This window comes from Poecilia reticulata, chromosome 18, assembly GCF_904066995.2.
Source record: "Poecilia reticulata chromosome 18, P_reticulata-male-v2, whole genome shotgun sequence".
Taxonomy (NCBI): Eukaryota; Metazoa; Chordata; class Actinopteri; order Cyprinodontiformes; family Poeciliidae; genus Poecilia; species Poecilia reticulata.
Window position 1 is genome coordinate 25,431,216 of NC_088847.1, and position 24,975 is coordinate 25,456,190.

The following is a 24,975-nucleotide window of genomic DNA, read 5'->3' on the forward strand; positions in this document are numbered from 1 at the left end:
TCTGACTCAATTTACTGGACGTTTCCTGAATCTGCAGAATTGATTCATTCTCATTTTCAATCAGCTGATCTCTAATAATAGATGAACTGATTGGTATTGAATGTTAATATTTAAACAAAATTATTTCCATTTGCTGGAATTCATGAGTATTCAGTGTTTATATTAATGTAATGGTTTTTTTTTCTAGGGCTAGTTTTCTTTTTATGAAATCAGATATTCTTAAAAACAATATCTGATTTTTAGACCAAATGAAACTCCAGATTTTAGTAGATTTTTGTCTCCCTTTTCTTAAAAATTAAGAACTGAAAATATTTTCAAAAGGTTTGTTTTATTTCAATCATCCCTTCAGGGACCTGAATTCAAAGTCCAACTAAATACAAACACAATAAAACCAGTTTAGCATCCAGTCCTCATTTTCCCTTTCTTTTTCCTTTTAAATGACAGTTTTAGTTTTTAACTTCATTTGCAGGTGAATTTATTTTAGTTATTTTTGCTAAGTTTTGATAATCATGTCTGCTAAAATGCCAAGATGTGCTGACTAACAATAGTGTGACAGTAGTTTTTTTCAATAAGACTGCATATTGGGCTTCTCTACTTTGAAATAAGACATGGTAAGTAAAAAGAAGATAAAGTTTCAACGTGAGTAGGATTTTATAAATGAATAGAATGTACTTCGAACATGTTTGATATTTCTTTTTATGGTTATTTAAAATATTTATTACGGTAGGTTGCTCTGACAAAGCTTCGGTGTTGCTACAACACGGCTGTTGGAAAGACAAAGATGAAGAGGAAGGGCACAATTTGTCCAGTAAACTATATTCAGTTGTTTAATATAGTCTCAATCATATTTGTTCGTAACTTAACAGTCCAATTTTTAAAAATCTATTTAGTTTTAAAAGAAAAGATATTGACGGTTTGTCCCCTGATTTTCGCGGGCTTAGTTCACTATGCGCGCGCATACTCAGCGGGCTGAGGCTACGTGTTCGAACACCAGCAGTAATGGCGGAGGAGGGTGAGCAGAGCTAATGATAAAGTGGGTATATTATGCTTTTTGAAAAAAAACTTTTATTACAAAGTTATTAGGTGATAAATTTGTTGTGTAAACCTGAATTATGCGCTCAGTTTATTAACATATAGCTTAATTACAAACATGCTCGGACGTGTTCGGACTCTTCTGCTCCCCTGCAGCCGTTGGTTCGTCTCGCCCGCTTTGTCAGTTGACCCGATCATCGGGTTCGGTTCGTTAAGGCTCGTTAAGCCGAGAGAGAACGACCGTCTCCCGGCACATTGCTTTCAAACTCCCGCTGGTTTTCGGCAACTAGTTAAAAGCAAAAATAAGACGATATATAATGCTAATGTTTGCTAATTTTATTATTGTTTTTATTAAGTACAAATACATTTATTTAAAGTCGGTACTGAAAGTTATTCAGCACTAAGTTAGTGTTTAAGATAATTTTTACTTCTAAATTAAATTATATATGTGTCATTTTATTTTATTAAGTTCTATATTTATTTTTAGGAACATAAAAATTACTCTGAACATTTGAAATTGCTGGTTATTTGCAGTGGAGACAGCTATAAGATTGAATTCAGTCATTCTTAAAGTTTGATTTGTGATTTTGTCTTTTCTGATAGATTTTGTAATTTTACATCCAAGATCTTCAGGAGAATTAAGCGAAACCCAAACTCCTTGTTCTCAACGAAGACCTTCTGTATGGCCAAGTACATGAGTCTGCTCCCTCAAGGTATGTACCTTACTACAGGGGCAGCCTTTCATTGGCCAATGCTCATTTTACGTCACAGCGCAGCTATCACGTGGGTTACCAGCTCACAAACTTATGCTAATGTACATTGTGGACTACCAGACCGACAGAAAGTTTTTGCGTCAGGACTCGATAAAGAATGGTTCTCCACCATCAGTTGGGTATCTGTACAGGCGATGTCAGGTATCCTGATCGTGTTTGTGGAACTAAAATTCACAGATTTCTAAAATTAATGCTTGAGAACGACCGCATTTGCTGCTCGACCGTCGTAGGATCAATAAGAACAAAGTGTCTGCTGGCGTAAGTATTATTGCTTTGCTTTCTTTGTGTTTAGTGAATGAAACAATAAAGTCAATAATAAACACATCCATTAAGAAAACCTTTTAGCCAAGTACAGCATAATGGCAGTACCGATACAAGTACCGGTACTTCTACACCCTGAAGCCCGTCTGTTACAGTCTTATGTTAGCTGAACAGATCAATATGCAATGTGTACCGTATCTGACATACATTAAAGATTTTATTTCACCTGAAAAGGTTTTTTTCTAAACTGTAATCGTGTTAGCCACGCTAGCTTTTACTAAACTGTAATCGTGTTAGCCACGCTAACTTTTACTAAACTGTAATCGTGTTAGCCACACTAGCACCGAGTACCGTGTATAAGTCCTAGGCACATTTGAACCCTCAAAGCCATGAATGTCCGACTTACCTGTTGTTCTTGCAAGGCTGGGTATCAGTGATCTTGTCCACAGCTATATTTATGCTGAGGGTCTGAGGATCTGCTGTTTTCCTCATCGATTGGTAGCATTTAGCTGCAACTCGCACAATGTTAAAGGCATCGCGTGGCTAAAACATCTTGATGTCGTCCAAAAAAGATGACATGAACTTGTTGGTTCCCCTGTCCATTGTCGTGGCTGATATTTAATGCTAAACTAATCGACTCAGAAATACTCTGCAGAGTCAGTCGAAATGAAAAATCCCATAGAAGCTATTAGCTCTGCGAGGAGGTTAATGTGAGACATGAAGTCACGTGGGACTTTCGAGGGGCGTTTCTGGGCGGAGCTTGGTAAGGTCCATTGAAGCTCAGAAGAAATGTTCTCTAAAAATGTTAACATGCTTTCTAGTTACTGCAACATTTTAACACTAGCTTATGTTTGATACAGAAGAAGATGTAGTCCTGGAGCTGCTGCCAGTACTCCGCCCTACTTACAAATTTGGGTGACCCTTCAGATAAATTCAGTGATGCCATTTGAGGTTTGTTGAACAGCAAAGTGTATTTGACAAAATCTTCAATTGTTTTTTTACTCGTTGGAATGTAAATCTAGTTGTTTCCAGTCTATTTTTTAGATATCTAGAATGTAAATACAGATAGTCAGATGTAACCGATTTTATGCTAAAACTGCCTGCCATAACGTGACGTCATAGTAAAATATGAACATCTGTCTTTTTTCCAAATGCAGCGAGCAACAAACTGGAATCTGATCCAACATGAAGCTCCGTTAAAATCCACCAGAGATCTTCAGACTTTAATTAGGACATAAAGACGGACAGCGGCCAGATCTGTGAGGAGCTCACTGCGCATGTCTGGGTTCTGCTGTTCTTGTAAATCACGTGACTTCAGTAGAAGTGAAACTGATCTCATGAGGTGTGGCTGAGTTTATTTCTGATGTTTTCTTCATCTGATCTGTTGAAACTCATCAGGTTGAATCTGCAGCTTTTGATCCTGAAAGCAGAAAAACATCAAACTGGAATCTGTTCATGCTGACGTCACTGGAACCAGTTTAGACCAGAAACTGGAGCCTGAAGCAAACAGGAAGTCAGAAACTTTAAACTGGATTCTAGAAACTGGTTCTTCTTCCTGAACCGTTTCTGTAGTTTATCTGTTAATGATTTGAAGACGTCATTAATCTGCTTCAACAAACCGACTGATGGACGACACAGGAGAATCAGGACTAACGTTTTTATTTCTGCAGATAATTTATCACAATTTAACCTTAATAACTTAAATCTTGTTAAACTCCAGAAACAACAAACACCTGGATGAAGTGATGAGAGTCTCTGTGGTCTTTATGTCAGTCAGTCTGTGGTGAATAAGCTGCTGATCAAAACAAAGAGCCAAACTCACCTCCTCAGATTAATGAAGATTTAATGAGAAGCAGTGAAACCCTCAGAGGAAATTAGTTAATCCTGTTTGGGGAAAATCTTCAATAACTTCTGCAGTTTCATCCCCTGCCATCTTAATCTGGGCAGCAGCACCAGATTACATTTACTGTAATCTCATTTCAGTAACATTTATTTTTCATTTGTACGTCTGACAATAAAAACACTCAGTGCCAGATTTGCTTTAAAGTAAATAGTTAAAATGAATAAAGAGGAATTAAAGAGCCAAATATACTGATAGATTTTTAAAAGTCAATGAGTTCAATCATTAGCTGTGTTGTTCAAAATGGAGCCGCCAGGGGGCGCTGCAGGGTGGAGGGAAGATGGAAAAAAACCCACAAAAAAAAAAAAATTATTTTCAATGATTTCTAAATAAAATCTAATTAAAAATGATGTACAGAATCTAAATGTTATTTCTGCTGCTCATTTTCTGCTTTGCTGCTCCAGATAATGAAGCTATAAGGAAATTAAACTTTTCTTGATGGCTGAAATATTTCAGTTAGTAAATTAAACTGATGGGATCAACTCTGCTGCAAAAACCATGAGAACTGAATAAAATACAATCTGATGTGATTAATATAAATATTAAACATTTTATTATCAAAAGAGGACATAATAAAAATTTTAAAAAATTATGTGGCAATAAAGTCAATAAATTATCTGATAATAAAATTTTTTGCCATCTAAATCAGATGGTTTGAGGCACATTATGCTAAATGAATAAAATAATTATTGAATAATAAACATTGTAAAAGTTACATATTGTGTGTTATTGTCTGGTTTGCAGAGGTCAGCGTTTCCTCTGATGATCTGGATAAACCAAACTAGATCTCAGGAAAACAAACCTGAGATTTTTTACCATCTGACATGTGAAACCTGAAGCTGCTCTTCATCTCCTCCTCTTCCTCAAGCATCGTCTCCTTCCTCTTGTTCAGGTTGACCTGCTGATGTGGTTCTGTTATATTAACATGACTTCATAAAACAGAAACTTCAACTTCACTTGTTTATGTTCTTGAATTTAAATTCTTTAACTTCCTGTTACTATCTGTGAGATAAACATGTTTAAAAATCCTGATTCACAAACAGCAGCTCGATTTAAACACATGGAGAAAAAGCTGCTCAATAATATTCTTTATAAAAACAAAGCAGAAACCAGGAAACCTCAGAATAAGTGAAAATCAGTCTGGTTCTTCAGCAGCAGGTGGCGCTCTAACAGAGTCTCTCAGTTCAGTCCTCAGCCCTGCTCTGCATGTTTTAGATGAGCCTCTGTCTAAAAAGAGCTTCATGTGAGCAGCAACAAAACCAGAGCAGCTGATCCAAATGATCCTCTGATCTGATCTGCAGCCATCAAGTCCTGCAGGTTAATCACCTCAGATTCAGTCCAGGTGTGGCAGAAGGAAAACATGAGGCCTGAGAAACACTGGAGTAAAACAACCTGCAGAGGTTAAAACATGACTTCAGTTACTGAAACCAAACTAACCTGCTGGAGATTCATGAACATTAAATCAGCCTCAGTGACGCCATTATAAACCTGAATCAAGACCAAACTGATGTGAAACATCAGCTGCTCTGGTTTCTACAGATTCAGATCCGACTGAAGAGGAGATTTTATGTCTGTAAAAGCTTCCAGTGTTGATTTAAGTTTAAATGATTTTCCATCTGAAAGCCCAACAACACGAGGCAGGAGGTTAAATCAGAGGGTTTTGTTTGTCATTTAGGTCTGAACAGAACCAGGCCCGCAGTACCACGGGTCCTCAGACCCACCTGCTGCTGAAAAACTCAACCTGAGTCTCATCTGACGAAGTTACAGGAAGTTTAATTAAACTTCATATGAATAACATGGTGATAATATGACTGAAAACTGAGCATCTGTTCTGCTTTTTATGACAAATAGAACAAATTATTGCAGATAATTTTTTACTGTAACTTTACAAACAGATCACAGGAACCAGATTCAGCTGATTGAATGATGCTTATTTAAGTAAATATTAGACTTTACTGGAAACTCTGATCTGCTCCTGCTCTGAATCTGGAGCACAGAGGTAGAGAATCAGGCCTCATTTCCTCTTTCAGCTGATTATGGGAATAACTGATGTTTTCTGTTAATCAGGTGGTTCAGCCACAGACCTGTGATACTTCAGTCCCTCAAACGATTGGATGTCAGGACATCAGGTCTGTAATTTAACCGTTAAGGTTCATTTATTTGGAACATTTTAAACATGAGGGACGTTTACAGCTTCAGAGACAGAAACTACAGGAACCACAAGAAACTCAGGACTCATCACAATGTTTGTTTAGCATATTTTAAACGATTATTCAATGTTTCCTGTTCCAACAGGCAGGTCTCCAGGTATTTACTGTTGGTGTAAAAATAGGAGCATTAAACTGAACCTATGGTTGCCATAGCAACCTGGGTTTAAGCAGGGGCTTCAGCACAGAGCTATAGATGTAGATCATGGTTTCAGCACAGAGCTATAGATGTAGATCATGGTTTGTGCATAGAGCTATAGATGTAGATCATGGTTTGTGCATAGAGCTATAGATGTAGATCATGGTTTCAGCACAGAGCTATAGATGTAGATCATGGTTTCAGCACAGAGCTATAGATGTAGATGAGTTCTTCCTCCGTTTCTCTGATCAGTTTCTGATCATTCTGGTTTCTTCTTTCCTCACCGAGGAATAAACTGCATCTGGATCAGAACCTGCAGGAAACGTGAAGCAGAAACAATATCAGAACATTTCTGGAGTTATTTAAACGGGGCCTGCCAAAGTTTGCCCATCAGATGGAACCCAACGTTCTGATGCTACACATTAGCATCAATGCTAAGCTAAGCTAAAATGTAGTCAGTAGCCTGTGAAGAATCACAAGCATGTTGTTTAAAACAGACCTCTAAAATTGATGTATAAGCTAAAATTTTCAAAAATGCTAATGTTAGCGTGAATGCTGTCAGTAGCCTGTGGGGCATCAGCAGCATGATGTCTGACTTTGACTTCATCCTTTCAGTGTACTAAACAAGGTTAAGAAATAAGAAAATAGCTATATTTTTATTTTAATAATAATCTTTATTGTCATTATGGAAACCATGCAATAAAATTACATGGATTATAACAAAATTGGTTGATAAATAGCACTAGAGGGTATTTAATGCCTTTCTGTCTAACAGGTATAAACTGTTATTCAGTCAGTTTGTTCTCTCTTTAATCCTGTATCTGCAGCCAGTTGGAGCCATTTGTGACCAGAGTGTGAGGAGCCTTTTAAAATGTTCTTGGCTTTTAGGGAAAATGCTAATGTTTAATGGTAGTGCACTAGTTCAGGGCAGAACGCTGCTAATGTTTGTGCTAATGTTATTGCACTGCACTCTGCAAGGTAGCAAGGCAGTAAGGTAGCAAGGCAAGAAGGCAGTGCACTAACCTGAGACAAAAGCAGCTAACATGCTCATTATATGGATAATATTGAGAGGAATATGGAGGCTTTTATTTTGAAATAAAAGCCTTGCAAAGGAATGCAGAGCAATAACATGGAAGAAAGAAATAGCTAAAATGCTTATATTAGCTTATTTTGCACTGCCTTATGGAGCATTAACCTGAGAGGAATAATGAGGCCTTTATTTTGAAAGTTTCAGTAAACTTCATTTTAAAGGGCCACACTAATCCCATGTGTAACAGTGGTTGGATTAAACCAGTTATATAAATCACAAAACAGCAATTATGTGCTGCTTTTATTGTGGAGGGTATGTGTTGCTCTTATTTTGACAATCCAAAGTGGTTGTCAGTTTAGTAACATCAAGTTTCCAGAGTCATGGTTCTTACTTCCTCTGCTCTTCGTCCATCTTGTCTGTATTAAGTGTTTAATGAAGGTGATATTTCTAAATGCCAGCTCAGCCCTCTGTCTGTGTGGTAACCATCATTCCACCATCTTTGTAGTTCTAACCTTCAGCCATCTTTGTAGTCCTCTCCGTCTCTGCTGTCTTCAGCGCACTGTTGCTATGGTAATTAATCCATAGAGTGAGTGAGACAGAGGAGCAGACAGATTTATATCTCTGTTTTGAGTCTTTAACACAGAACAGTCAGTTCTAATTAGTTTTGATTTGAATTTGGCTCATTTTTCACTGGTTAGTTGAAATGCCAACAGAAGTAAAAGCCCTCATGTAGAGATCCAGCTGCATGTCTAGGTACATTGTGGGTTCATGCAGCGGTACGAGCTGCATGAACGGTGTGTTATTTTGTTTTGAGGTGTATAATAATAGGTGCCTTCCATGCATTGCTGTGTGTGGCAGCGTTGCTGTGTGTGGCAGCGTTGCTGTGTGTGGCAGCGTTGCTGTGTGTGGCAGCGTTGCTGTGTGTGTGGCAGCGTTGCTGTGTGGCAGCGTTGCTGTGTGTTGCAGTGTTGCTGTGTGTGGCAGCGTTGCTGTGTGTGGCAGCGTTGCTGTGTGTGGCAGCGTTGCTGTGTGTTGCAGCGTTGCTGTGTGTGGCAGCGTTGCTGTGTGTTGCAGTGTTGCTGTGTGTGGCAGCGTTGCTGTGTGTGGCAGCGTTGCTGTGTGTGGCAGCGTTGCTGTGTGTTGCAGTGTTGCTGTGTGTTGCAGCGTTGCTGTGTGTTGCAGTGTTGCTGTGTGTTGCAGCGTTGCTGTGTGTGGCAGCGTTGCTGTGTGTTGCAGCGTTGCTGTGTGTGGCAGCGTTGCTGTGTGTGGCAGCGTTGCTGTGTGTTGCAGCGTTGCTGTGTGTTGCAGCGTTGCTGTGTGTGGCAGCGTTGCTGTGTGTTGCAGCGTTGCTGTGTGTGGCAGCGTTGCTGTGTGTGGCAGCGTTGCTGTGTGTGGCAGCGTTGCTGTGTGTTGCAGTGTTGCTGTGTGTTGCAGCGTTGCTGTGTGTGGCAGCGTTGCTGTGTGTGGCAGTGTTGCTGTGTGTTGCAGCGTTGCTGTGTGTGGCAGTGTTGCTGTGTGTGGCAGCGTTGCTGTGTGTTGCAGCGTTGCTGTGTGTTGCAGCGTTGCTGTGTGTTGCAGCGTTGCTGTGTGTGGCAGCGTTGCTGTGTGTTGCAGCGTTGCTGTGTGTGGCAGCGTTGCTGTGTGTGGCAGCGTTGCTGTGTGTTGCAGCGTTGCTGTGTGTTGCAGCGTTGCTGTGTGTTGCAGCGTTGCTGTGTGTGGCAGTGTTGCTGTGTGTTGCAGTGTTGCTGTGTGTTGCAGCGTTGCTGTGTGTTGCAGCGTTGCTGTGTGTGGCAGCGTTGCTGTGTGTGGCAGTGTTGCTGTGTGTTGCAGCGTTGCTGTGTGTGGCAGTGTTGCTGTGTGTTGCAGTGTTGCTGTGTGTTGCAGCGTTGCTGTGTGTTGCAGCGTTGCTGTGTGTGGCAGGCTCCAATTAGATTAACAGCAATAAAAAGCGTTGCTCTGAAGCTTCATGAAGAGTTTAGTTTTCTAACACCTCTGCAGCGGAGGCTAAATATAACTCATGGCTGTGAAACCAGAATGTATCTGAGCAAAATGACGTTTCACCACGAGGTAGAAAATAAACGGATGGAACAAAATGACCAAAAGACCAAAACCACAGACACTTCAGCCTGCTGGGCTCAGCAGGGGGGAGACGACGTGTTAGAGGGGCATGAGAGGAAAGAGGATAAAAATATAGATGCTTAGCTACCATTGATGCAGTTTGTTACATGCAGAACAAAGCAGCAGGATGAGGACTTTAATACTTTAAAACTTCATATAGTAACAAGACTTGATCAATAAATGCAAAACCAGCACAGATTAAAATAACAACGTAAGTAACGGATATAACTGATGAATTTATTGAGAAAATCTACAGGATGATTCTAACAAACTCTGACCTGAACTCTCCAGATTTGGTCTGAATCTTTTCTTCTGCATCACAAACAGATTTTAATTATTTCCAGTTTATTTCAACAAACCCAGCAGAAATCTGACCGACTCAGTTTTACTTTGGAAGATGAATATTTATATTTCTATCAGTCAGTAAGAATCAATATTATAGCAGCAAAGATCAAATAAATGAAACATGAAAAAATGTTTTCCATTTAAAATCTGCTGTTATAAAGACACGTTAGAGATGTTGAGTTTATTTATCAGAAAATAATTATATTTTACTTTTATCTGATCGTCCTGATTCCACATGAAGAAAAAAGTTAAAACTGGAGCCAGAATATTAAACAAAAGTTTCAAAAGGAAACATAATAAATTATTTCTGAGCTGCACTTGAAGGCAACATGATTTGTGAAAAGTTAATAAAATCAAAACAAAAATCCTCTAAATGTTCACATAAAACTAAATTAAACTGTTAAGATTAGTTTCACTCTGATGTTTTTCTGTATTGTGGTTCATTTTGCTGTAGATATAAATATTTATATTGAGGTGAAGCTGAAGCAGGAAACCACTGAGACCAGAACTCAGATATTCACTAAAATAGAGAATTATAATCAATAGTCGATTTAAAATGTCATTTGTTTAATTAATTGATGAACTGATTTAAAAAAAAATATTAAAACTAAAAACTATTTCTCTGTTTTTGATCAGGAACATTAACTTTTACCTTCCAGCTGTTATGATCTAAAACTGGATGAAAATAATTCAGGAAGAGATTTTTACCTCTTGGTTTTGGCTTTAGTTTGTTGTTTCTGATGACAATCTGTCCATAATTAATGTCGTCTGTTCTCACTGCAGAGTAAACAGCAGCTGGATCCATTTCTGATCAGAAAGAGAAGAAATGGTTACAAACATACATGATCTAAAGCTACATGCAATAAAACACATTTTTATTCAGAATCAATATTATAGCAGCAAAGATCAAATAAATGAAACATGAAAAAATGTTTTCCATTTAAAATCTGCTGTTATAAAGACACGTTAGAGATGTTGAGTTTATTTATCAGAAAATATTTATATTTTACTTTTATCTGATTGTCCTGATTCCACATGAAGAAAAAAGTTAAAACTGGAGTCAGAATATTAAACAAAAGTTTCAAAAGGAAAGATAATAAATTATTTCTGAGCTGCACTTGAAGGCAACATGATTTGTAAAAAGTTAGAAAATCAAAACAAAAATCCTCTAAATGTTCACATAAAACTAAATTAAACTGTTAACATTAATTTCACTCTGATGTTTTTCTGTATTGTGGTTCATTTTGCTGTAGATATAAATATTTATATTGAGGTGAAGCTGAAGCAGGAAACCACTGAGCTGCAGAGACCAGAACTCAGATATTCACTAAAATAGAGAATTATAATCAATAGTCGATTTAAAATGTCATTTGTTTAATTAATTGATGAACTGATTTAAAAAAAAATATTAAAACTAAAAACTATTTCTCTGTTTTTGATCAGGAACATTATCTTTTACCTTCCAGCTGTTATGATCTAAAACTGGATGAAAATAATTCAGGAAGAGATTTTTACCTCTTGGTTTTGGCTTTAGTTTCTTGTTTCTGATGATAATCTGTCCATAATTAATGTCGTCTGTTCTCACTGCAGAGTAAACAGCAGCTGGATCCATTTCTGATCAGAATAAAAAGAAGAAATGATTAATTTATGTTACAAACATATAGAAATACAGAATCTACAGCTACATGCAATAAAACAGATTTTATTCAGAATCAATATTATGGCAGCAAAGATCAAATTAATGAAACATGAAAAAATGTTTTCCATTTAAAATCAGATGCTTAGAAAGACAATAAAGACATGATAGAGAGACATTGAGTTAATTTACCAGATAATAATTATATTTTTATATTTGAATAGTTAAAGTCAGAATATTAAGCAAAGGTTCAAAATAATAATCTTTCCTTCTGTTCTAAATTTCAAAGGAAACTATTTTGACTGAGCTGCACTTGAATGTTACATGGTTTGTGGAAGGTGAATAAAAAAAGACAAAAGGCAGAAATGAAACCTTCATAATGCTCACATAGAACTATTTTAAACTTATTTTAACACTGATGGTGTCTCTATAATGTGGTTCTAGCTGCTGTGGAAAATATGATTGTTGTTCCATATTTAGGTGAAACATTGAAGCAGGAAACTACAGAAACTATTATAGACTGATAGAGGCTGATAGAGGCTGATAGAGACTGATAGAGGCTGATAGAGACTGATAGAGGCTGATAGAGGCTGATAGAGACTGATAGAGGCTGATAGAGACTGATAGAGACTGATAGAGGCTGATAGAGACTGATAGAGGCTGATAGAGACTGATAGAGACTGATAGAGACTGATAGAGACTGATAGAGGCTGATAGAGGCTGATAGAGGCTGATAGAGACTGATAGAGGCTGATAGAGGCTGATAGAGACTGATAGAGGCTGATAGAGGCTGATAGAGGCTGATAGAGACTGATAGAGGCTGATAGAGACTGATAGAGGCTGATAGAGACTGATAGAGGCTGATAGAGGCTGATAGAGACTGATAGAGGCTGATAGAGACTGATAGAGGCTGATAGAGGCTGATAGAGACTGATAGAGACTGATAGAGACTGATAGAGGCTGATAGAGACTGATAGAGACTGATAGAGGCTGATAGAGACTGATAGAGGCTGATAGAGGCTGATAGAGACTGTAGAGGCTGATAGAGGCTGATAGAGACTGTAGAGGCTGATAGAGACTGATAGAGGCTGATAGAGGCTGATAGAGGCTGATAGAGACTGATAGAGGCTGATAGAGACTGTAGAGGCTGATAGAGACTGATAGAGGCTGATAGAGACTGTAGAGGCTGATAGAGGCTGATAGAGACTGATAGAGACTGTAGAGGCTGATAGAGACTGATAGAGGCTGATAGAGACTGTAGAGGCTGATAGAGACTGATAGAGACTGTAGAGGCTGATAGAGGCTGATAGAGACTGTAGAGGCTGATAGAGACTGATAGAGGCTGATAGAGGCTGATAGAGACTGATAGAGACTGTAGAGGCTGATAGAGACTGATAGAGGCTGATAGAGACTGTAGAGGCTGATAGAGACTGTAGAGGCTGATAGAGACTGATAGAGACTGTAGAGGCTGATAGAGACTGTAGAGGCTGATAGAGACTGTAGAGGCTGATAGAGACTGATAGAGGCTGTAGAGGCTGTAGAGGCTGATAGAGACTGTAGAGGCTGATAGAGACTGATAGAGACTGATAGAGGCTGATAGAGACTGTAGAGGCTGATAGAGGCTGTAGAGGCTGATAGAGGCTGATAGAGGCTGTAGAGGCTGATAGAGGCTGTAGAGGCTGATAGAGGCTGATAGAGGCTGATAGAGGCTGATAGAGACTGATAGAGGCTGTAGAGGCTGATAGAGGCTGTAGAGGCTGATAGAGGCTGATAGAGACTGTAGAGGCTGATAGAGGCTGATAGAGACTGTAGAGGCTGATAGAGGCTGATAGAGGCTGATAGAGACTGTAGAGGCTGATAGAGACTGTAGAGTCTGATAGAGGCTGATAGAGACTGTAGAGGCTGATAGAGACTGTAGAGGCTGATAGAGACTGTAGAGGCTGATAGAGACTGATAGAGGCTGATAGAGACTGTAGAGGCTGATAGAGACTGATAGAGGCTGATAGAGGCTGATAGAGACTGATAGAGACTGTAGAGGCTGATAGAGACTGATAGAGGCTGATAGAGGCTGATAGAGACTGTAGAGGCTGATAGAGACTGTAGAGGCTGATAGAGACTGATAGAGGCTGATAGAGGCTGATAGAGACTGATAGAGACTGATAGAGACTGATAGAGGCTGATAGAGACTGATAGAGGCTGATAGAGACTGTAGAGGCTGATAGAGACTGTAGAGGCTGATAGAGACTGTAGAGGCTGATAGAGACTGATAGAGGCTGATAGAGACTGTAGAGGCTGATAGAGACTGATAGAGGCTGATAGAGACTGTAGAGGCTGATAGAGACTGATAGAGGCTGATAGAGGCTGATAGAGACTGTAGAGGCTGATAGAGACTGTAGAGGCTGATAGAGGCTGATAGAGACTGATAGAGGCTGATAGAGACTGTAGAGGCTGATAGAGACTGATAGAGGCTGATAGAGGCTGATAGAGACTGTAGAGGCTGATAGAGGCTGATAGAGGCTGATAGAGACTGATAGAGACTGTAGAGGCTGATAGAGACTGTAGAGGCTGATAGAGACTGTAGAGGCTGATAGAGACTGTAGAGGCTGATAGAGACTGATAGAGGCTGATAGAGACTGTAGAGGCTGATAGAGACTGATAGAGGCTGATAGAGGCTGATAGAGACTGTAGAGGCTGATAGAGGCTGATAGAGACTGTAGAGGCTGATAGAGACTGTAGAGGCTGATAGAGGCTGATAGAGACTGATAGAGACTGTAGAGGCTGATAGAGACTGATAGAGGCTGATAGAGACTGATAGAGACTGTAGAGGCTGATAGAGACTGATAGAGGCTGATAGAGACTGTAGAGGCTGATAGAGACTGATAGAGGCTGATAGAGGCTGATAGAGGCTGATAGAGGCTGATAGAGACTGATAGAGACTGTAGAGGCTGATAGAGACTGATAGAGACTGATAGAGGCTGATAGAGACTGATAGAGGCTGATAGAGGCTGTAGAGGCTGATAGAGGCTGATAGAGGCTGATAGAGACTGATAGAGGCTGTAGAGGCTGATAGAGGCTGTAGAGACCGATAGAGACTGATAGAGGCTGATAGAGGCTGTAGAGGCTGATAGAGACTGATAGAGACTGTAGAGGCTGATAGAGACTGTAGAGGCTGATAGAGACTGATAGAGACTGTAGAGGCTGATAGAGACTGTAGAGGCTGATAGAGACTGATAGAGACTGTAGAGGCTGATAGAGACTGATAGAGGCTGATAGAGACTGTAGAGGCTGATAGAGACTGTAGAGGCTGATAGAGACTGTAGAGGCTGATAGAGACTGATAGAGGCTGTAGAGGCTGATAGAGACTGTAGAGGCTGATAGAGACTGATAGAGACTGATAGAGGCTGATAGACACTGATAGAGACTGTAGAGGCTGATAGAGACTGATAGAGACTGTAGAGGCTGATACAGACTGTAGAGGCTGATAGAGACTGTAGAGGCTGATAGAGACTGATAGAGACTGTAGAGGCTGATAGAGACTGATAGAGACTGTAGAGGCTGATAGAGGCTGATAGAGACTGATAGAGGCTGATAGAGGCTGATAGAGGCTGATAGAGGCTGATAGAGGCTGATAGAGGCTGATAGAGACTGATAGAGACTGATAGAGACTGATAGAGACTGATAGAGGCTGTAGAGGCTGATAGAGACTCAGAGCTGCAGAGACAAAACAATCTATGACGGTGGTTCTGTGGACTTTTACAGATAAACTTTATAATGGTATAATTTAATGTCCTGTGTTTATCTCTGGTGAAACCATTAAATCAAATGTAATATTCTAGATCTATGCTCTGTGTTAAGCATCTCTATAGGCCCCTGAATATCTGGGCTCCTGATCAGCTGCTGAGTTTCTTTGTTCAGATTCGTCTTCATCTCATTTCTCTGAGGAACAAGATCTGCTAACCACTGACATGATGAGACACGATGAATGAGTTCACAGGATGAGTGAAGATGGAAACTACAAACAAAGATGGTGATGAAAACTTCAGAGATAAAAATGAAAACCCTGAGAAAGTAGCTCATGCCGCCCCCCACATAATGCCGCCCTGGGCAGCTGCTCATGTCGCTCATATCAGAAACTTCCAGAGTTTCCATCAGACATCAGAGGCAGCTGCTTTCATCAGCTTCATTCAGGTTAATATGGTTTTATTTTTTTAACTTCAAAATGTTGTTATGTGTGTTGAACATTATTTACACTTTAAACATGAACAAATAGGATTTATTGTATAGAATGTGACTGAAAATGACCCAGGATAGCATCTATATTTCTATATCTACACAGAGCTGGTCTGTCAGGATCTCCTGGGCCTGGTTTACTACCTGGTGCTCCCATGACTAGAACCACATTCACTCTGTCACACACACACATTCACACACACACACACACACATTCACACACACACACACACACACACACGCATTCACACACACACGCATTCACGCACACACGCATTCACACACACACGCATTCACACACACACGCATTCACGCACACACGCATTCACACACACACGCATTCACGCACACACGCATTCACACTCAAACACACACCTTCACACACAAACACACATTCACACTCAAACACACACACACACACACATTCACACACAAACACACACACACATTCACACTCAAACACACACACACACACACATTCACACTCAAACACACACATTCACACACAAACACACACACACACACACACACATTCACACACAAACACACATTCACACTCAAACACACACACACACACTCACACACACACACACATTCACACTCAAACACACACACATTCACACTCAAACACACACATTCACACTCAAACACACACACACACACACATTCACACTCAAACACACACACACACACACATTCACACTCAAACACACACATTCACACTCAAACACACACACACACACACATTCACACTCAAACACACACATTCACACTCAAACACACACACATTCACACACTGAGCATCTTCTGCTGATTCCAGCATCAAACATGAGACAGAAATAAAAACTGGACTTGATCTTAAATATTTTATCCACTGAGCCTCAATCCTGAAAAATGAGGTAAAAGTTTTAACTATGCAGCCTGTTAAAAACTGAATCAGTTCTGAAATGATTTGATTTAAAACCAAATCTATAATAAAATATCCTAATAAAGGAAAACAACATCAAAGACAAACTGACCTTCATTTAGTGGTTTATTCTCATGAAGCCGTTTTATTCTGACATCACTGTAGATGATTCTGTCATCTTCAACTTCCTGTTCTTCACCTGGAACAGAAAATAAAATTAATTCACTTTGTTCAAACAAAGAATCCTGACTGGAATAAAACCTTCAATGAGAAACGATCAGCTGTTTGGAAACGAGAGTTAAATTTGAAAAGAGATGGAAAAACTACTGGATATAGTGATTGTTGTGTTTTAAAATTATTATGCAAAATTAACTTTACTTGTATGTTTGGTCTCTTTCCTATGAATTCCTCGCCGAACCAGTAGAACCAGTAGCAGAAGTAAAACCAGTGCAATGATGCAGACAAGAGATGGGAGAGTGTAGTTAGTGGGCAGAGGAGGAGGAGGAGGCTGAGTGTTGGCAGGTGAAGAGGAGGTTGGTTTCTCTGGAATATAAATATTTATTAAATATGTATTAAACATGTATCAGGACTCAGGCAGCTGGATGATTGAACCTCCTGACCTTTGACCCAGATCCAGCTGGATGGAGACTCTCCATCCTGACCGCTGATGCTGCACTGGTAGAGGCCTTCATCAGAGCTGGAGACATGGAGGAGGGTCATGTGACCTGATGGTCCATCACCAATGAAGGAGCCATCTTTATAGAAAGCAGCTGGGAGGTTGTGGGCTGGACTCTTTGCTCTGCAGCTCAGAGTGACGTCATCTCCCTCCATCACAGGGAGGACAGGACTCTGCAGGATCACTGATCCACCTCAACACAGAGACAAACTACAGCATTTCATCCATTTCCACACAGCAACACTAACTCCACAGTCTGATCTTACCAGAGACAGAGAGCTGGATGCTGCTGCTGCTGCTGGGGGAGGATCCAGATGTGGACTCACACCAGTACACACCTGAGTCCTTTTTTAAAACATAACTGATGTTGCAGGTAGAACCATTAAATGTCCCCCATCCATCTCCACACTGAGTCCTGGTTCCTCTGCTTGTGTTTCTCCTCACAGTTCCTCCATCAGAGATGTTTCCATCCTCACAGGTCAGAGTCACTGATTCTCCTTCAAAGAACTGAGATCTGCTGGGACTCACATTCAGATGAACTGGGAGAACTGGAGATAAAATCTATTTGTGACTATAACTTTTGTTAAAAATAATAATCAAAAATTGTGACAGCAGCTACAGCATTAACACAGTTATTCTAATACTTGATATTTTTGACTGATATTTGAAAGGTTTTAATATTGATCAAAGTTTACTAACCTTTATCCATCATGCAGAAAACCAGTAAAGTCTGAACTGAAGAGAAATCAAACATATTGGTAATTTAATATTTCATCAGTTCCACATGCTTGTATTTACTGTATAACGTAGATTTACAACTCAGAGATTTATAATAATAAATAATAAATTACTCAAATTAAATCTAAGTTCTCCAGGTGTCGACATCTGATGTCTGAATTTCATCAGTTTTTTCTCTTTCATCTTTGGAACAAAATCTATTTTTAAATGTGATCCATCATATTTTGGCCTTTATGATAGTTAACAGTAACTGCAGTAACTAACAGCATAGAAAATGTTTTCTTTCAAACTTTCTCATATAATACAGATCAAGTTTCTAGTGAAGTAAAATATAAACATTTTAAATCTTCTTTTCTAGAATCAGTTTCTATCCGAGCAGTGAATAAATTATCACTAAATAAGTAAATGATCTTTACTCACAGAGCAGAAATTGAGGAGATGTTTCCATCATGGCGGCTCTGACTGATCTGACTTCTGTTCATCGTTTCCTGCTGATAAGTAAAGTCCGCCCTCTTCCTTTAGCTGGGTTATGAGGTTTGCTTTTTGCTGAAATATCTGGTTTTCTGTAGTTTTTTTTGAAGTTACAACTAATAAACTGGTCAGAAATATGTCTGATTTCACAATCAACACAGGTAAAAACACATTTTACTGCTAGACTACTATTCTTGCTTCACATTATTTGAGTTCATTCATGGGAGAGATGGCTGTCAGTGCTGCCACTCCGCCCATGATGTGAGGTGATGTACGTAGGACACCAAAAGAAAATAATACTTATCGTAAACATAATAACATCAAAAATAAAAGCATGTAAAGCATTTTAATAGAGTCAAAACAAAAGTAACCTATCCACGTTTTAAGATTTGGTTCTGAGTTCCTTTTGACACCAGAAAGAAACAGGAAGAAGCTCCAAAATTATTTTACTTTTTGTGGGGGATCAGTTGCTGAGGACGTTGGATCAAGGAACCCTTCTTCCATTAAAATATGAGTCTATTTGTTCTTATGAATGTTTTCTTTTATTAAAAAGCATGTGTTTGTTGGTAGCTATTCGGACTGAGAGTGAAACAAGTTTGGACAGTGATCAGTTTCTAACAGGCGCTTAGGGCAGCCTCAGGTCAGAAGGGTCCTAAGTGGTGAAAAAGAAGAAGATTTTTTATTTTTAACAAAACTTTTATTTACAATTATCTTACAAAAATAAATACAAACTTTACACAATTAGATACACAAACAGAAAAAAACAAAAAAAATTACATCAGCAGCTTGTTAAGTGCTAATTCTTTTCTTTCAGTAACGTTTCACAATACATTCTTGAAACCCCACAATAGCAAGAAGCTATTTAAATCTCCAGTGACTCTGTGGAAGCAAAACTCCAACCTTAACCTGGCTTTAACATTACATTTCCACAGAGCCACTGCATCAAGCTGAGGTCCATCTTGCAACTTGTCACGTCTTGTTTTATAAATAGACATTTTTGCTTCTGCAATTAAATAATCTAAAAGGCGGGATTTAAAACTTGTGGCTTGACTGTAAGGTACACCGTATAAGAAAATAGAACTAGTAAAAACCACGCTAAAAAGGCCAAAGATTTTCGCTAAAAAATTAAAAAGACCAGTCAAACGTGCACAATCCATAAAAACGTGAAAAACATTCTCGGACAAACTGCAAAATGGACACTCGTTTAAAACCCCAGGACTGATGACTGATAAAAACGAGTTTGTGGCAATGGCGCCATGAAGGATCCTCCATTGTTGGTCACCAGTTCTCTTTTTAATTGGAGGCTTGTATAAAGTCCTCCACTGCGGTTTCAGTCCTCCAAATTTGCTACTCCAGACACAGCCTGGCCTTCCGTTGATTCCTTCTGTTCACAATTTTCCCACAGCATTTGTACAGAGCCTTTGGACTGGCCTTGCATAAGTCCATTTCTGTCACGTCGCTCTGCAGCAGGGGCCCACCGTCTTTCTCAAAACCTGGATCTAGGACCACGTCCGGAAACGGGTCTTTCGGGTCAGGCAGGCACTCTTTAGTTGTGTGTAGGTGCAGGAGCCGTCTCTCCTCAGCCGTCAGTCGCTCCAGGAAGCGCTTTACAAGTCTGGCAGACCGGACTCCGAGCAGCGAGGCAACCTCCAGGACGCCAGAGAACTCCGGGCCGGCTACCTGCACTAGACGCTGCAGGATCACCGTCCTGGATCTGGACAAGACCTCCGACAGTCCAGGCACGCTGCTGTCGATGACGTCCAGTTTTGCTCCGCACACTAGAGGTTCTTCTAAAAGCCAATGCAGAGAATTACATGTTTTTGCTCTTTTCAATTTAAAAAGAGCACAGGATTTAAAAACATCCTGATAAAAACGAGGCAACCCTTTTAACTTTAAAAGACTAAAATCAGTTAACAACAGCATCCAGCCCCAGAAAATTAACACGTCTAAGGATGCAACTGGCCACATCTGTCCACACAGGAGATCCTGTTAAATATTTCTGTAAAAACTGTAAACGAAATGTAGCTGTTCTACTGGTCAGGTGGACAAGGCCCTGGCCCCCCTCCTCTCTCGATAAAAACAACACAGACTGTGGCACCCAATGTAGACCGTTCCAGAAGACGTAGACCATTTCCGACTGTATTTTCACTAGCAGGCCAGGTGGTGGGTCTAGGACAGAAAGCTTGTGCCACAGCTGTGATGCTACAAGGTTGTTTAGGACCAGCACTCTACCTCGATATGACATTTGAGAGTGCAGCCAACTCCATCATTTCCATTTTGACAGTTTATTTTTTACTCGACATTTTCCCAGTTTTTATTTACAATAGTTTTATTACCTAAAAACACACCAAGATACTTAAAACCATCTCTTTTCCAAATGAGACCTTGAGGGAGAACCGGGAGCCCAGCAGACCACTCGCCCACAGCCAGGGCTTCACTCTTTCCCCAGTTCACCCTCGCAGCAGACAGTGCAGAGAACTTCTCTGTGATCTCTGTTAAAACATTCACATCATCAGCATAGGCAGATAAAACAATATTGTTACTAAAACCAGGTAAAACCAGACCATGAACAATCGAGCGTATTTTCTGGAGGAGGGGTTCCAGGGAGAGCGCGCAGCCCTGTCGAACGCCTCTACACACCCTAAAAGGAGCACACAGGCTACCGTTGATCTTCAGCACACTCTCAATGTCACTGTACAGAACCAGTTTGTAAACCCAATGAACCGGAGACTTCCAAAACATCCCGAATCAGGTAGATGTTATCTACCATGGACCTGCTGGGGACACAATAGGTCTGATCCCGGTGGATGACCTGCTCCATAGCCTTCCCCAGCATAGTGGCCAGGGCTTTGGAGAGGATCTGGTAGTCGGTACAGAGGAGGGACACAGGGCGCCAGTTCTTGATGTCCTGCAGGTTACCCTTTTTGGGCAGCAGGGTGATGACCGCCCTGCGGCAGGACAAGGGGAGTGAACCGGTGGACAGACTTTTGTTGCAGATGGGCCATGATTCTCTCTCTCGTTCATTACTGGGGCTACATACCCAGTCTCTGGGCGGGGGGTTGTAGTTGACTCCCTTCTGACCTGGCATCCTGGCTCCTTCCCCTTGCCGTAGCACTTGTGTCGTACCTCGTCAATCTCAAGTTGTGACAGCAGTTGCCGTTTGCGGATGTTGGAACACTGAGCTACTAGTTGTTTGGCAGTTAGTGTTGACTGGGGATGTCGAGCTAACCATTCCTCCCACGGGCGACGTCTGAGCCGGCATGTCGTGCTTATTTGTGTCTCTCATGGTATGAGATAGGCTATATAGCTCCAAGGGTCTTGCCTAAGGACCCACACTGACAGCTCAATGTCACCGTTGTAACTTTTTGCCCCAGCCCCCAGCCTGGCCTCAAACCCGGGTCTCCCGGGTGGAAGACTGGTGACTTACCTATTGAGGTATACAGTGAGCTATAGTCATATAGCTATAGCTATACAGTCAGCTATATATATATATGTCCTCAAAAAATTTGCATATTGTGATAAAGTTAATTATTTTCCATAATGTAATGATAAAAATTAAACTGTCATATTTTAGATTCATTGCACACCAACTGACATATTTCAGGTCTTTTATTGTTTTAATACTGATGAATTTGGCATACAGCTCATGAAAACCCAAAATCCCTGTCTCAGAAAATGAGCATATCATGCAAAGGTTCTCTGAATGAGCAGTTAACCTGATCATCTGAATCAACAAAGTTACTCTAAACACCTGCAAAAGATTCCTGAGGCTTTTAAAAACTCCCAGCCTGGTTCATTACTCAAAACCGGAATCATGGGTCAGACTGCTGACCTGACTGCTGTCCAGAAGGCCATCACTGACATCCTCAAGCAAGAGGTGAGACACAGAAAGACATTTCTGAACCAATAGGCTGTTCCCAGAGTATCAAGGCTCCTCAGTGGGAAGGAAAAAGTGGCAGAAAACGCTGCACAACGAGAAGAGGTGACCGGACCCTGAGGAAGATGGTGGAGAAGGACCGATTCCAGACCTTGGGGGAAGCAGTGGACTGAGTCTGGAGTAGAAACATCCAGAGCCACCGTGCTCAGGCGTGTGCAGGAAATGGGCTACAGGTGCTGCATTCCCCAGGTTAAAGGTCAAGCCTCTGTTGAACCAGAAACAGCGGCAGAAGCGCCTGACCTGGGCTACAGAGAAGCAGCACTGGACTGTTGCTCAGTGGTCCAAAGTACTTTTTTCGGATGAAAGCAAATTTTGCATCTCATTCGGAAATCAGGGTTTTCGTTTTTATTGTTTTAAATACAATTTTAATGTGTTTAAAACATGCCAGAGTTTACCGGTAGCTTTTATATATATATATATATATATATATATATATATATATATATATATATATATATATATATATATATATATATATATATATATATATATATATTAGCTCATTAACTTCATATTTCCTAGAAGGTTAAGTTTCTTATACTTTGTTTTCCTGTGGCTGTAGACTTGGCAGTAGAAAATTAATAACATAGGAATAATAACTTTATATCCCTTTTAACAAGTTACACTTGATTCTGCTGTGGAAACAAAGTGCATGAAGTTTGTGCTCAGGTGGGAAAACCCAGTGGATCACATGGTGGGACGTCTGCTTCAAACTGCTCACTACAGTATATTATTGCCTCTGTCATCCACCAGTTCACTGCAGACTGACACCAGTTCACTGCAGACTGGCACCAGTTCACTGCAGACTGGCACCAGTTCACTGCAGACTGGCACCAGTTCACTGCAGACTGGCACCAGTTCACTGCAGACTGACACCAGTTCACTGCAGACTGGCACCAGTTCACTGCAGACTGGCACCAGTTCACTGCAGACTGGCACCAGTTCACTGCAGACTGGCACCAGTTCACTGCAGACTGGCACCAGTTCACTGCAGACTGGCACCAGTTCACTGCAGACTGGCACCAGTTCACTGCAGACTGACACCAGTTCACTGCAGACTGACACCAGTTCACTGCAGACTGGCACCAGTTCACTGCAGACTGGCACCAGTTCACTGCAGACTGGCACCAGTTCACTGCAGACTGACACCAGTTCACTGCAGACTGACACCAGTTCACTGCAGACTGACACCAGTTCACTGCAGACTGGCACCAGTTCACTGCAGACTGGCACCAGTTCACTGCAGACTGACACCAGTTCACTGCAGACTGGCACCAGTTCACTGCAGACTGGCACCAGTTCACTGCAGACTGGCACGGCACCAGTTCACTGCAGACTGGCACCAGTTCACTGCAGACTGGCACCAGTTCACTGCAGACTGGCACCAGTTCACTGCAGACTGGCACCAGTTCACTGCAGACTGGCACCAGTTCACTGCAGACTGGCACCAGTTCACTGCAGACTGGCACCAGTTCACTGCAGACTGGCACCAGTTCACTGCAGACTGACACCAGTTCACTGCAGACTGACACCAGTTCACTGCAGACTGGCACCAGTTCACTGCAGACTGGCACCAGTTCACTGCAGACTGGCACCAGTTCACTGCAGACTGACACCAGTTCACTGCAGACTGACACCAGTTCACTGCAGACTGACACCAGTTCACTGCAGACTGACACCAGTTCACTGCAGACTGACACCAGTTCACTGCAGACTGACACCAGTTCACTGCAGACTGGCACCAGTTCACTGCAGACTGACACCAGTTCACTGCAGACTGGCACCAGTTCACTGCAGACTGGCACCAGTTCACTGCAGACTGGCACCAGTTCACTGCAGACTGGCACCAGTTCACTGCAGACTGCCATCCGCCAAGGACCCAACATGTTTGTCTTCTTAAGTTGTAAACCCTGAGTACATAATGTTGAAATAAAATGTATGTCTTTTGTAAATACATTTTCTCTATCAGTGACTTAAATTGTTAACTGTAGTAATTATGTTTGTGTCATGTAGTAACCATGTAAAGTGTTTAATGTAATTATTAAATGTTTTAAAGAAACAGCCACAAACCTCATGTCTTTGTTCCACAATGGCAGCTTTAATTTTAGCATTTCCTCTCCTCCATAAACTTCGTTGCCAGATGTGTAAAATTTACAAAAAGAAGCAATTTAAATGTAAAAGTTGCACATCTGTAGAATTACTCAAGAGAAGCTATTTACAATAGTTTTTACAGAACTCTACACATCAATTCATTTATTAATAGATACATATAGATATTAACTACAGAATAGATACACAAAGATTTCATTTCTAACAGCTGCTAGCAGTAGTGAGTGTTCATCCATGAAGTGTGACTTGCAGGAGCAGAAAGGCTCTGCACTGGTTTCTCCTTTTAAATCAAGAGGCCCATGATACTTTGACTAGGCAGCAGATGTCCCACAGCTGATTGACTGAACCTGCCATGGACAGAGGAATGAGACCATCCCAGATATGGTAGGTTGTTAGGTCGGCTACTGTTGAGAAAGATGGACAACAAAACAAAAGGAGAAATTATGAATCACATCAGAATATGTAA

General features: G+C 40.7%; 1 protein-coding gene across 1 annotated transcript in view; it reads right to left on the reverse strand.

Moving 5' to 3' along the window:
- Window positions 1-6,098: 6,098 nt before the first annotated feature.
- The window catches only part of LOC103460905 (uncharacterized), a 228,811-nt gene continuing 209,934 nt past the window's right edge, over window positions 6,099-24,975 (reverse strand). The window contains exons 5-7 of the mRNA XM_081598947.1: window positions 11,321-11,419; window positions 10,514-10,612; window positions 6,099-6,625 (exon numbers count right to left, since the gene is read on the reverse strand). Of these exons, the coding sequence (XP_081455073.1) occupies window positions 6,561-6,625; window positions 10,514-10,612; window positions 11,321-11,419 (263 nt within the window). The 3' untranslated portion in view covers window positions 6,099-6,560. The remainder of the gene's footprint in view (window positions 6,626-10,513; window positions 10,613-11,320; window positions 11,420-24,975) is intronic.